Source organism: Sebastes umbrosus, chromosome 3 (genome assembly GCF_015220745.1).
Source record: "Sebastes umbrosus isolate fSebUmb1 chromosome 3, fSebUmb1.pri, whole genome shotgun sequence".
NCBI lineage: Eukaryota > Metazoa > Chordata > Actinopteri > Perciformes > Sebastidae > Sebastes > Sebastes umbrosus.
Genome location: NC_051271.1, coordinates 31,298,659 through 31,312,535, shown reverse-complemented (window position 1 = coordinate 31,312,535; position 13,877 = coordinate 31,298,659). Strand labels below are relative to the sequence as shown.

The 13,877-nt window shown below is 41.6% G+C and overlaps 1 protein-coding gene across 1 annotated transcript; it reads left to right on the top strand.

Moving 5' to 3' along the window:
• Positions 1-11,673: 11,673 nt before the first annotated feature.
• LOC119485837 (transcription factor jun-B-like) lies at positions 11,674-13,841 on the top strand. Its single transcript, XM_037765654.1, has 2 exons — positions 11,674-12,200; positions 12,470-13,841. The coding sequence occupies exons 1-2, from the start codon at positions 12,098-12,100 to the stop codon at positions 13,489-13,491; spliced, it is 1,125 nt and encodes a 374-aa protein (XP_037621582.1). The 5' UTR covers positions 11,674-12,097; the 3' UTR covers positions 13,492-13,841.
• Positions 13,842-13,877: the final 36 nt, after the last annotated feature.

The window sequence follows — 13,877 nt, the reverse complement described above, 5'->3', positions numbered from 1 at the left end:
TAATATGTTAGTGTTGTGCTACGTGCTTAATATCATAGCACTGCTATTTTGTGATTAGGGCTGTCAAAGTTAACGCGATAATAACGCATTAACGCAAATTTGTTTTAACGCCACCAATTTCTTTAACGCTTCAATGCAATTTACTTTACTTACTTACTTACTTTTTAGGTTGTAGCGGGCTCAGTTTTAATGCTAGAAGATACTGGCATCATATGAAACTAGACAACCTAAGGAATCTATTGGTACCAACCACGTCATACTAACTTGTCAGGAAGGAGGCTAAATAACACTCCAAACTTTGGCGAGGAAAAACTGACATGGCCATTTTCAAAGGGGTCCCTTGACCTCTGACCTCCAGATATATGAATGTAAATGGGTTCTATGTGTACCCACGAGTCTCCCCTTTACAGACATGCCCACTTTATGATAATCACATGCAGTTTGGGGCAACTCATAGTCAAGTCAGTACACTGACACACTGACAGCTGTTGTTGCCTGTTTGAGTTTGCCATGTTATGATTTGAGCATATTTTTTATGCTAAATGCAGTACCTGTGAGGGTTTCTGGACAATATTTGTCATTGTTTTGTGTTGTTAATTGATTTCCAATAATAAATATGCATAAAGCAAGCTTATTTGTCCACTACCATGTTGATAAGAGTATTAAATCTCCCTTTAAGATACATTTTGAACAGATAAAAAATGTGCGATTAATCGCAATTAAATATTTCAATTGATTGACAGCACTAATTGTGATGCGCTAGGGACTCTTAAAGCCACACACATTTGTACATCAACAGCCTGAGGACTTTTTTTGGACTTTTTATGCTTTTGAAGTATGACAAAATCTCACAGGAAACAATGAAACCAGTAAACCAAGACAGCGTGGGCATCATCACTCTGCTGCGTTATCAAAATGTCATCACTGTTTTCAAATGTTATCACTGTTCTAATCAATGAATGAATGAATGAATGAATGAATGAATGAATGAATGAATGAATGGGTAGGAAACTGATTTTGAAGAACTCCTCTGCGGTTTGGAGCAATCGCAGGAGTACAATATTGAAACGCTGAAACAGCCCACCTACATACAGTAAATCAACAAGTGTTCTATGTTTTCTTCCTCTGCAAGATTCAGACGTTCATTATAATAGGTGTTTTTTGGGGCAGCCGTATCATGGCATCCACTTCTGCTCACATCTCTCTGCTGTATTTCCAGGAAGCAATGGAGTTTAGAAGTGCTGAGTCTCGATGATCATCAGCGAGAGCATCAGAATGCGCCTCGGGCGCCTACACAGTTTCAGCCCAACTCGCACCATTGATCTCGCCAGTAACCACGCGATTAGACACGCTGTCCTTTCCCTGTATCTACTGAGTGTCACTTTGGTAAACATTTCTCATAATGCAGGTGTTCTCAATTGCTGGCAGGGATGCAGTGAGCAGACGTGCAGACAGAAAAACAAAGTGACAGATTTAAACACACAAGGCACACAAACTAATGTTGCACATTGATATATGAGTAGGCTACTCATATATTAATGTGTATGAATACGTGTAGATAGAGAGGGGTGTTAGAGATAAGCCAGAGAGAGACAGAATAGTTCCTGGAAATCTGTTTCCCTACGTCTGTTGTTTGGGTTTCAAACTCCTACTACAGAAACCAGACATGCCCATATAAAATATATATTTTTTTTCCCTACATCAGTAACATAACCACCATTAACGTCAACATTGTCTTTGCACTGAAAGATAAACATAGCTACCGTCTCTCATTTAAATTACCTGCTGGGAAATTGTGTAGGCTCTAACCTCAAACCAAAACCACAGCTTCTCATTTTACACGTCGAGAGTAAATAAGCCAAGTCATTTACCAGCTACTGTGATTAATGTTACAACCTGCCCTCATGTGAATGAGCTCTCTTTCTCAAAGGTCACTACGTATTTCCGCTCCGTCTTTACTTTCACAGGAGACGTGTGTTTAGTAGAGGAATGTTGCAGAAATGCCAAGCTGGAGGGTAGAGACATACACGAGGTCAGACTGCACTGAGATAGCCATCAGCGATAATGAAAAACAAAAGTACTCCACTAAATTAGAATTGCATACCTATCACATCATGGGGGCTTTTTTAAAGGGATGTAGTAAAACAAGAGGTATCTTTTTTATTCCACACATTCTTTTTCCTTCAAAACCTGATTATCCACAATGCAACTCAACCACCGACATTTTGCTCAAGCCCCCAGGAAGAACTTAGAACTTCTTTCTAACTTCACAACCCCAAACTTTATTTTCAAACTTGGGATGAAAGTAATGTGTCGATTTTCTCAGAACCCATACAAGTCTGATATGCCTAACTACGTCAGCACGTACAGCACGCAACACATACCAGAACTGCAAAAAAACTAGGTCTAACAATGAAATGAAATTAGTTATTATCAATAAAGTTGCCTGAATCTGAATCTCTGTTATACTGTTAAATATTCTTTAATAGTACTGTTCATACTGATGTTGTAAAACATTCGATGAAATTGAAAAATATTTTTTTTATTAAGATAAAGGATATAATATGTTTGCAATTACATATCAACAAGGATATTGTCAGACATGCTTAATCAAAACAAGAATAACAAACAAACCAAGTTTATACCGTTGTGTTACTTTCGTCCCGACTGTCAGGGTCAAAAGCAACAATGCGCAATGTCCATTCAAAGTCAGATATTATACCAAAGCTGTTCAACATGTGTACAAAATAACACCTGCTATTGATAGAACACATGTGAGTTGTTGATCACAGCAAAAATTGGTTTCTGTCTGTAACGTTAGCTTTTAAAATTAATCTTTATTGTTTATCTGGAAAGTGTTATTTTTGTACCAGCTCTCCCCTACAAAGAGTAGATTAGGCTACATTATTCCCTCCATGCAGAGTCCAAACTTTATTATAAAGGCTTTGTAAAAATGTGTTGAAAAGACGTGCAAACGTCCAACAACACCATTCTCACATTTTCTGTTCAATATGACGTCAGGAGACGGTTCGCTTAACGTAAAGGACTGGAGACTGGAGAGTGACTGCTCTCGACTAACAACATTACTCCCTGTAAAACCCCGTTTTTACAATTCGGTTTTTGTATAGATTAAACAAACAAGATATAATGTGCTAATTAAAGTGCTGGTGGTGTATTTTTAACCTTTTGACAGAGCCAGGCTGGCTGTTTTTCCCTGTTTCCATTCTTTATGTCTAATGTCTAGATGCTTTATGTCTCTAAGCTAAGCTAACTGACTCTTGGCTGAAGCTTCATATTCATCAGACAGTTTGAGTGTGTCATTGATCTTCTCTTTTAACTATTCCTTTAAGAGTGTGTGTGTGTGCGCGCGCGTGTGTGTGTGTGTGTGTGTGTGTGAGAGAGAGAGAGACGAGAGTGACTCAGAATTGTAGTGACAGTTGTGTAATGGACGTGTTAGCATATATGAAGCTTTAATTTGTTTTATAGTGATATACAATATTATGAAGAAATGTCCATAGCAACCCAACACACTGCAGACGATTACCACATCATACTAAACGACAAGCTTTACACAAAGATGAGTAATATGTGACTTATCAAGGTAGCAGATGTGGTATGATTTTAAAATCTTATCTAACATTCAAATGTAATACAGCCTGTATCCTGTAGCTCTGCTAATACTTGTCCTATTGAAGGATGGGCTCACAGAGCATGTGCAGATCTCTGGTGATCCTGTGCGTCCGTTAGCACGATTCCTGACTAGAGCTTTTTCGAGCCTGCCGTTGCCACACGGGCACCGCAGCTGGGCCACTACCGCAACTTATTGAGGAAATGAGAATGTGGTGAACCCAAATCCTCCACACCCTAGCCTCCTGCCACCTCACATTCACTTCTCCTATTTTCACAAAGAGGAACTCTCGCCAGCGTCAGACACAGAATCAAACATCCGCAATACATCCCACCTCTCACTCCCTGATCCACCAGCTCAGAACAAATCTGAATCCAGTTATCCTCTATGTGTGGCTTATTGAAGCCTAAAACAAATACAGCCCAGATAGCACTATGCTGCCTAATAAGATACATATATAGTTTTTTTTATTTATAATGATATGGACTTTTGTAAAGTTAAAACTAGGGCTGTCAAGGATAATGCGATAATAACGTGTTAACACAAATTCGTTTCAACGCCACTAATTTCTTTAGAAGAACATTTAGAAGAAACTGGCATCATGTGAAAAGAGAAAACCTACGGAAACTATTGGTACCAACCATGTCATACTAGCTTGTTGTGAAGGAGGCTAAATAACGCTTCAGAGTTGCTCTAAACTGTGTCGAGGAAAAACTGGCATGTCCATTTTCCCTTGACCTCTGACCTCAAGATATGTGAATGAAAATGGGTTCTATGGGTACCCAAGAGTCTCCCATTTACAGACATGCCCACTTTGGGGCAAGTCATAGTCATCTCAGCACACTGACACACTGACAGCTGTTGTTGCCTGTTTGAGTTTACCATGTTATGATTTGAGCATATTTGTTATGCTAAATGCAGTACCTGTGAGGGTTTCTGGACAATATTTGTCATTGCTTTGTGTTGTTAATTGATTTCCAATAATAAATATATACATACATTTGCATAAAACAAGCATATTTGCCCACTCCCATGTTGATAAGAGTATTAAATACTTGACAAATCTCCCTTTAAGATACACTTTGAACAAACGTGTGATTAATTTGCGTTTAATCATGGACAATCATGCGATTAATCGCGATTCAATATTTGAATCGATTGACAGCCCTAGTTAAAACCACATCAGACTACAGTATGTCACAGCACTGTGAGCAACCGTTTAGTCACTTACAGTATATCAGCCCTCACAGTTTCACAGCAAACATATGATGTGTCTTGTTTGGGTGCGTTTGCAGAAAAGGGAGTGTTTGGCTTCTTACTCACCTCTTCACTTAACTATTACTCTCATTTGACACCAGTCTATGACCTGTGTGGGACCTTTTTATTATTATTGTAACTCATATCTACTTCGGGCACTTCTCCCATAAGAGCCATAAGAAGTTAGTTTCTTCTCTCTTTTTTTTATTTTTTATCAGAGAGCAGTTTAACTTCAATGACTGCAATGACCACTTTAGTCCAGACGGAAATATCTCAACAACTATTGGATGCAGTGACATAGAGTTTGGTACAGACGTTCATGGACCCCAGAGGATGAACCCTAATGACTATGGTGATCCCCTGACTTTTCATTTAGCGCCACTAGCAGGCCAGGTTTATGACCAATTACTTGCAAAACTAGTGACATTCCCATCAGCCTCAGCGTGTTAATGCTCATCAGCGAATGTCAAATGTCATGCCAAAGCGCTAAACTAAGACGGTGAACGTGGTTAACATTATGCCACGATCTCCGATAGACTGAAATTGATCAAAATAATAGCTAACCTCATAGTTGACACCGCTATGCTCACAGTTCCACCCCCCACTCATAATTAAGTTCACATTTTTGTCTTTTCCAAACAAAAAAAGCAACAATGAGCCAGCTCAATTAATAAACCAAATGGGCATGTAAAATCAGATTAGACCTAATTAAACCCCCCACTTCCTGCTGTTTGCCTTTTTTTAAAGGCTGGCAGAGTGACAGGGAGTTTAAGCATCCGTGTAGATGGAGGGGAAGTGGGAAGGACAGCTCCATATGCGTTACGTCAGCCCGGGGGGACAGCTGGGTCCGACTGTCTTTTCCTGCCACACTCATTTGGCCCCAGCAATCATCCTGTCTTGTGCTAAAGGTCTCTCGTCGCTACGAGGCTCCTTGGCACTATCTGGGAGCTACAGACGAAGAATATGCTGATTAAACATGCCTTCATTAAAGCGATTACATGCACAAGGCGGTTCAATTTCCCACGGGCAGCCAAATAACGATGAGGGGGAAGAAGAAGAAAAAGGCTTTTGGTGCAGGGATGGGGTTCGGTTTATGGCGGAGAGGAGGGGGTGAAACAGGGATTGACAATGGCTGCTTGTTAGCGTTAATTTAAGTGACCCACACACTCTTTAAGGAATGACTAACAGTCTTCTGACTTAATATGCCGCTGTGTGAGGGAGTGAGCTGTCCTCTGCTCGCGGGGACAGCCAGCTTTTTGCCCTGGCGAACACCCCTACCTGACTCACCACACCTACAGGCCGCTTCCAGGTCATCGAGCTTCCAGCGTGGAAGACCTTGCCAAAGACGCAGGAGAGACGTTACTTCTGGTTCATTTAATAAAGCCGGCCAGCGTTTTCAGTGCCTGGATAAGCTGCGGAGGTTGTGGTGAGAGGCGAGAAGGAAAGGAGGGAGTTAAAGTCGTGATGAAGGCCAAATGAACATCAGCAGCTTTCAGGCGTTCTTCACTTTTGTCCTTTTCTGATAAAAGTTTTGTATTTGAAGTGAGCGAAGGGCAAACAAGATTTTTTTTTTTAATCTTCATGTAAGCCAAAATTAATTATATTTTGTGATTACAGACAACCCTAATATTGCATCCAAATCATTGTTTTGATTGAACTACCTCTAATTTTCCTGTTAACTCATCCGGACTTATAGAGAATTACTTCATGATTTTGCAATTCATCTCACTCTGACAGCAGTCCTGGCTGGTTCTACGTCATTGAATTCTCAGTAAAAACATATATTTTAGGGATACGTGACTAACTGATGATGATAACTGAAAGAGACCAGATCTGCTGTTGACATTAAAGACTTTCTTATAAATGACACACTTGTACAGTACAATGTGACAAATGATTTCCTCTCTTAGATTATATATGTAAATCCTTGTAAAAGCTTGCTAAGCTTATTTTGTACTGTCAAAGTATTACGTCAAAACCACTTGATTTCCTCCCACCTGTAAAATAATTTTGCAACTATTCAAAGATTAGCAAGGACACTACCATCCATGAATCTGAAAGTAGTAGATCTAGTAGTCAGAAGGGGATCACAGTTTACTTCATCTGCCCTCAGTCATCATGTGACGTGCGAAATAGCCAATGAAGAACAGAAAAGGTGTCTTTGCCTAAGCCACAGGCAACGTCTGTAACACCGTGTGTGATTGCACCTATACGCTCCTCTGTTGCTTTCATGTTTCTTTTTCTTCACATTTCCGCTGCTGCTTTTGTTTTTCATTGCCCCACTGTCAACCTGAATCACGCCAGCGCTCAAAGAAAGTGACAGAATTGCATGTATGAGGTGTTTGAACTGTGCGTCTGTGAATTCTGGTGCATTGCATGTAATCATGCGCATGCGAGCAAGAAATTGTTCAGAGCCTCAGAGCCAATTAAGGGAAAGTAGGGAAGTCACATGTAAATATTCCATAGTAGAGTTTCTAGTGCATGCACATTTAGCAGCGACAAGAAAAAAAAAAGTTGTTTATATCGTCGTCACTCAATCTGGCTTAAGGCTCGAGATTCTCAGTCACATAATGAAACAAAAAGAGAACAGCTGGCTGACAATACATAAATCAAATGAAATATTTCTGAGAATCATCCTCCCATTTATGATCTAATCAGAAGTTTTTCATACCACATGTGATAAGAGGTCACATTACCGTGACTATAGTGACCTTTAGTAAAGTGGATGAGGTCACTCTGAAACTGGAACTGACCACTGAGTGATACTTCGCAGTCTTTCCGTGAAACTACTTCTGTTTCTCTGTTTCCCCTGACGTTTCCTCTCACTGACACCGGCACATCAGACCACCGTTTCAGTGGGAGGAGGTGGGACCAAACTGACCACTGCATAACGGCTGGCCAAACTGTAACCTTCGATTCCACAAACTGAGGAAGTGCACAGGATGCGGCTGATGTTACTTCTGATATTTCTAAAAACATTGCTTAATGCCTGCGATGTTACAGAAAAATGCAGCAGGTCTGGTGAGGGCTAATGTAACTGTAGACCTACTCCTGATTTATCCTTTCAGGTAAGGTGAGTATTGGTGCAAAAGTTCAAAGGTCAATCTGGTCTTATTACGTCAGGGAAAAAAAATTTAAAAAGAAGAGTTTAAAGGACCAGTGTGTAATATTTGGGGGGATCTATTAGCAGAAATTGAATATAATATACATGTTTTCATTAGTGTATAATCACCTGAAACTAAGAATCGTGTTTTCGTTAGCTTAGAATGAGCCGTTCATATCTACATAGGGAGCAGGTCCTCTTCACGGAGTCCGCCATGATGCTCCGCCATGTTTCCACAGTAGCCCAGTCGAACACTGACTCGTTCATGTCTAGAAGGTAACAACCAAGCTGTGAAAACATGCAAAACTCTCTGCCCGACGACCTATCCTAACCTTAACCATCTCGTGAGAGTTTTGCAACTTCTGGGTTACCTTCTAGACATGACCCACTGGCTCTAGCGAGAGCCATTCATTACCATTACGTTACCTGAAGGCCACAGTAGTTCTCTGACACGTTTGTGAAACTGTAGTAACTTGAGCCGCAGAGTGCAAAACCGTTATACCACCAGCCGCCGTCTGACTTCCGTTGCTCCTAAAGTAGTGTTATTAAGGTATGTACTCACATTTCCGCAGTCTTGAAAGGGAGGAGTGAGCGGTGGGGAAATTTGCTTGCAATCGGCAACCAAAGGGAAATCACCATTAAACAAGGTCAGGTAGCCATCATATACACATTAAAGGAGACTCTCAGTTTACTTGTTTTGAGGAGTACTGCTCAGCCTGTGAAAACAGTTGTATAATCTCTTCTGTGGCTCTGCATAGAGTTTTGTCAAGTCTGAGAAAATAACCCAGGTGATGTCATAGTGATGTCATCAGGGTTGTCTCGCATTGGCTTGAGAGTTTTTTTTTTAATCATGAATCCTGTGTACAAACTGGGGGTGTGGAGTTTGCTAAAAGTGGGCTTTTGGGAGGCACGGATGCTATTAAATATGCTATTAAATTGTATTATGGCAAATGTAGGATCCTGGAGCTTGACTCGTACTACGGACTAAAAGTCTGTATATGTCAGCTTTTTTAATCCATCTCTTGTGAGTCCCCTAAATTTATAGGAGTGCAATACTAAAATGCTGAAGCCCTCTAAAGCCCAAACTACAGACAATAACTAAATAGAAGAAACTGTAAAATGTCAGTCAAATTCCACACACGACAATCTCACCGTGAGTCCCAAATCCAGTAATTACCTCATTATCCGCCACACGTCCTCGCCGACAGTGCAATTGTGTGATACTCCCATTATCTTCAATGGTCTGGGAGAGTTTACCAATCTGTTCAATGTTACAGCTGATATGGATTAGGGTTAGTAAGAACAAAATGACTTTCAATTTTGGTTGAACTATTCCTTTAATTTAATTTACAAACCGACTTCTTCAATTAAGAATGACGTTATCCTTCAGTGAAATTACTACATTTGAAAAAAAGTGCTGGATTAAAAAAAAAAAGAAGATGGATAAGGTGCTGCCATGATGAGAAAAACACACAAACACACTCATGTGACCCTGAGGATAGGTGTAAGCAGAAGGTTGGAAAGTAGACGATATGAACGTGCGTGGGCGCATGGCCCTCTGGGAAGTGATTCAGAGGTCATTACCATGTAGAGAAGACAAAGGCGTCTTTCTATCAAACAGGTGTTCAGTCCAGGGGACATGTCTTTACTCTCTCATACCTTAAAGGCTCCGTCATTTGTTTACGCTCCCTTAATTTCTATAGGAACCATATTCAGTTCAGTGCACTTCATAAAACAATCAAAACAGTGAAGTAGAGGAGGAGAAAAGAAGAATACCAAATGGCTGAAGTCAGCTCCAATTACTACTACTTTTTCATATTTAAAGGTGCTATTGATAACACTGATAATCGCATTCTCCCTCTCTCTTTCCATTGCATTTACTTCACAACAAGTCATTGCCAGGCACTTAGCGTCAATCTCAGCCATTTTAATCCATTTTTTCCACACTAACTGACGATCCAAAGGTACCACGAAATCACATATGTGTACTATCGTTGAACATACTTTTGTGTGAATAAACAATAGTATATATTTTTGGATGCACTGAATACGTTGTCACTTCGTGCTAACCTCATGTATGTACCAACGGTTTGTGAGAATCAAAGTCTGAATTAATTTTAATATAAATTACACCTAGCAAAGTGAAATCTTAAACTGTACTTAGACTTAAAATGAGCTGTTCATTTGCTGCTGTTAAAGAGCTGTACGTCAACGTCCGTTATGAACATTGTTGTCACTACCACATTGTATTGTGGGATATTTATGCTGCCGTAGTGTCCAGTGTTGCATACTGTAATATTTCACCGTAAATAGTATTGAAATTTGCATACATTTGGTTTCATACTAAGGTTTTGGACATATCTCACATACTGTTTTAGCGTACTAAATAGCATGTTAGTATGGAATTTTGCATGCAAACCATACTTTTAAAGGTCCCATATCGTGCTCAGTTTCAGGTTCATACTTGTATTTTGTGTTTCTATAAGAACATGTTTACATGCTATCATGTTAAAAAAAAACTTTATTTTCCTCATACTGTCTGCCTGAATATGCCTGTATTTACCCTCTGTCTGAAACGCTCCGTTTTAGTGCATTTCAACGGAACTGCAACGGAATTGCATTGCTAGGCAACAGTTTGGGTCCATGTTTACATCCTGTCAGCCGATGACATTCACATCCACTGCAACAGGAAATAAACTGGGACACATTTAGAATGTTAACCATTAAAACTGAGTAATGGTATAAATATTGTATATTTGTGACATCACAAATGGACAGAAATCCTAACGGCTTTTTTTCAAATGCACAATTTCTGAATACGGGCTGTGCGTATTTCTCCGTATATTGAGCATTTCGACGCTTTCACAGTATTTAAATAGCACTTAAACCTGCTTCATAATATAAAATACATGAAAATCTCACTTTTTCCAATATGGGACCTTTAATATGCACCTTTCTGTATTTTTTTTTTGTCTACATACATTTTTTTTTATCAATAAGACCTTTAATGATACAATTACCTCATTGCTACATTAATTAAAGGTACAGTGTTTGGTGAGCAAAACTGAACTCGTTAGAAGTATAGATGTATATATATATATAAATATATATATATACAGGGAGGAAATCAGTTATGCCCTTAAGAAAATCGAAAAATTTGAAATGAAAGCTAACCCATAGGATGTTCTTACTGTCACCATTTGGTCCCTGACAGTCTGTTTTTTTATTGTCCTTCCACTTTTTCGTGGTGCTTGTCAGTCAATATCTAATGTATACTGGAAAAAGTGTGAGTGATATATATATATATATATATTATCATAATTATTTTTTAATCACATACAGTTCAGTCTGATACCCTGAGCATATGTCTTCCTTTGCCAGACACCCATTATGCTTCATGCATTTTTGAAGACATCACGCCCAAGAGTTTACGCCACCTCCCCATCCTCTCCCTGCCTGCAGGCTGAAGGCAGGCAGCAGTTCGCCTCCTCCTCCTCCTCCTCCTCCTCCCACATCCCGGAGACCTGGAAGCGCGCCAGGATGGGGATTGGCTTCCCGCTCCTGTCAGGGAGGAACTGGTGATACCCAAATATGGACCGTCCGATATCAGTTCGGCTCGCATGACTCAGCGCCAGACTATATAGGCCTATCCTTACCGATGGGATTTGTTGTTGAGACTGAAAGGCAAAGTGAATGTTGGAGTGGTCCAGGTTGTCCCAATACATAGGCTCATTGTGTTCTGGATGCTTTTTGAGACACAGTGAAACTAACTTGTTAATACATGGTATAAGGAGTGTGGAAGTGCACTTTATATCTACTTTGAGTGTTTATACCTGGGCTGAGTTTCCCCCACGCCGAATAGGCCTCGTCTTGTTTACAGTCCTTGTTCCTGGCAACAACGTCATCAACTGTGTGTGACATCGAGGAGGCGTGGAGCGCAGAGCGAACAGCCAATCAGGAGGCTGCTAGGAGCGCACGGAGAGAAACCAGCCAATCAGCGGGCTGCTTGGAAGAGGAAACAGCCAATCAGCGGGCTGCTAGGAGCGCACGTAGAGCCTCATGATATAAGAAAGGAGCGCTCGGGCCGCCTGTCATTACAGAGGAAACACATGAGGAGCTCACTCTCAGAGCAGGAAAAAAGACTCCTACACACGAGTGGAATCAAAACATCTGAATTAGTCACTGGACTCCGCTTTGAAATTCAACTAAAAGGTACAAATCGACGACTTGGTACAGTACAGTTCCACTATTTTGGGAAGTTTTGCTCTGTTTTTTGATAGCTGTCAGTCTAATAGTACAGCGGGACTTTTGTGCTGGAGATTGAAACAAATTGGGACACTAAAAAGCCTCTCCAAAGTGTCCAAAGCAGCTTTTGCAGCGCACACTTCTTGTTATTTGACTGTCTGATTTGAAAATAATGTCCACAATAATGGAACAGCCTTTTTATGACGACTCGTTTCTCTCTGCTTATGGCCATCCAGGCGCAGCCCTGCCAGACTACAAGCTGCTAAAGCAGAACATGAACTTGAACTTCTCCGACTCATATCGGAACTCAAACTTCAAGTCACAACACCTGAACCTGAACCTGCACCACCTGCACCACCACCACCGCGCGGCCGACAGTGACTTCTACTCAGCCGGCTCGACCACCGCGGACGTCTCGGGCTCTCTGAAGCTCGCCTCTCCGGAGCTGGAGCGTCTGATCATCCAGAACAGCAACGGGGTCATCACTACGACGCCGACACCTGCCGCCCAGTTCCTCTACAACCGCGGGATCACGGAGGAGCAGGAGGGCTTCGCGGACGGTTTTGTTAAAGCTCTGGACGACCTGCACAAGATGAACCAGATGGCGCCTCCACCAAACGTGTCTCTCGGTGGCGGCTGCGGTTTGCCGGGCGGCGGAGTGGTGTGCTCGGCTCCAGGAGCCTCCGTGTTCGGCTCCTCCATGCAGCCGGAAGGTTTAGAGTACACCACCCTGAGCAGCTGCACCACCACCAACCCGAGTCTGTCCTCTGGAGCCAGCTACCCGTCCACTACTATCAGCTACCTGCCGCACCACCACCAGTACCACCACCACCAGCATCCGCAGGCCCTCGCAGCGCACGGGTCGCACCACTTCCAGCACTCCTCTCTGGCCGGTGTGGGCATCCACTCGCAGCGTTTCGCCGGCGGCTTGAAAGAAGAGCCGCAGACGGTGCCGGACATGCTGAGCAGCGACGGGTCTCCACCGATGTCCCCCATCGATCTGGAGAACCAGGACCGCATGAAAACGGAGCGCAAGCGGCTGAGGAACCGGCTCGCGGCGTCCAAGTGTCGGAGGCGCAAGCTGGAGCGCATTTCTCGCCTGGAGGACAAGGTGAAAGTGCTGAAGACAGACAACGCGGGACTGTCCAACACGGCGTCAGTGCTGCGGGATCAGGTGGCGCAACTCAAACAGAAAGTCATGACACATGTGAGCAGTGGTTGCCAGCTCATGTTAGCGCCCAAAGTGAAGTCATATTGAAGAAACAATGCACTTTTTAAATGAGAAAAACACTGGACAAAGAACTGCACTGACAATGAACAATGTCTTTTCTTTATACATTGTCTATGTAGGAGAGAGAACTGGACCATTATGGTTTCTGAAAGAGAAGCAGCAGAAATCATGCGAGACTAAAACACTTAGGGGCATTTTTTTGAATACGTTTTTAAAAGTGTCGTCTTGGCTTTGCCTGTTTACATTTTACTTTAATTGTGATACATTCCTATGTAAGTTATTTGTTCTAGTCAGGTTGAGCCTGATGAGCCTGTTCTTTTGTTTTTTACTTGTACAGTATATATATTTAAGTAAATGAAACTATGAAACTAAGAAAATGTGTGTTGTTTCTTATGAAGGTTTATTATACGCAC

What these genes read in the sequence shown, in the direction of transcription:
- LOC119485837 (XM_037765654.1), top strand. Translation starts at nt 12,098, where the DNA reads ATGAGGAGCTCACTCTCAGAGCAGGAAAAAAGACTCCTACACACGAGT. An exon ending in CTTTGAAATTCAACTAAAAG is followed by an intron (nt 12,201 to 12,469) that starts GTACAAATCGAC and finishes ATGGCCATCCAG; the next exon opens with GCGCAGCCCTGCCAGACTAC.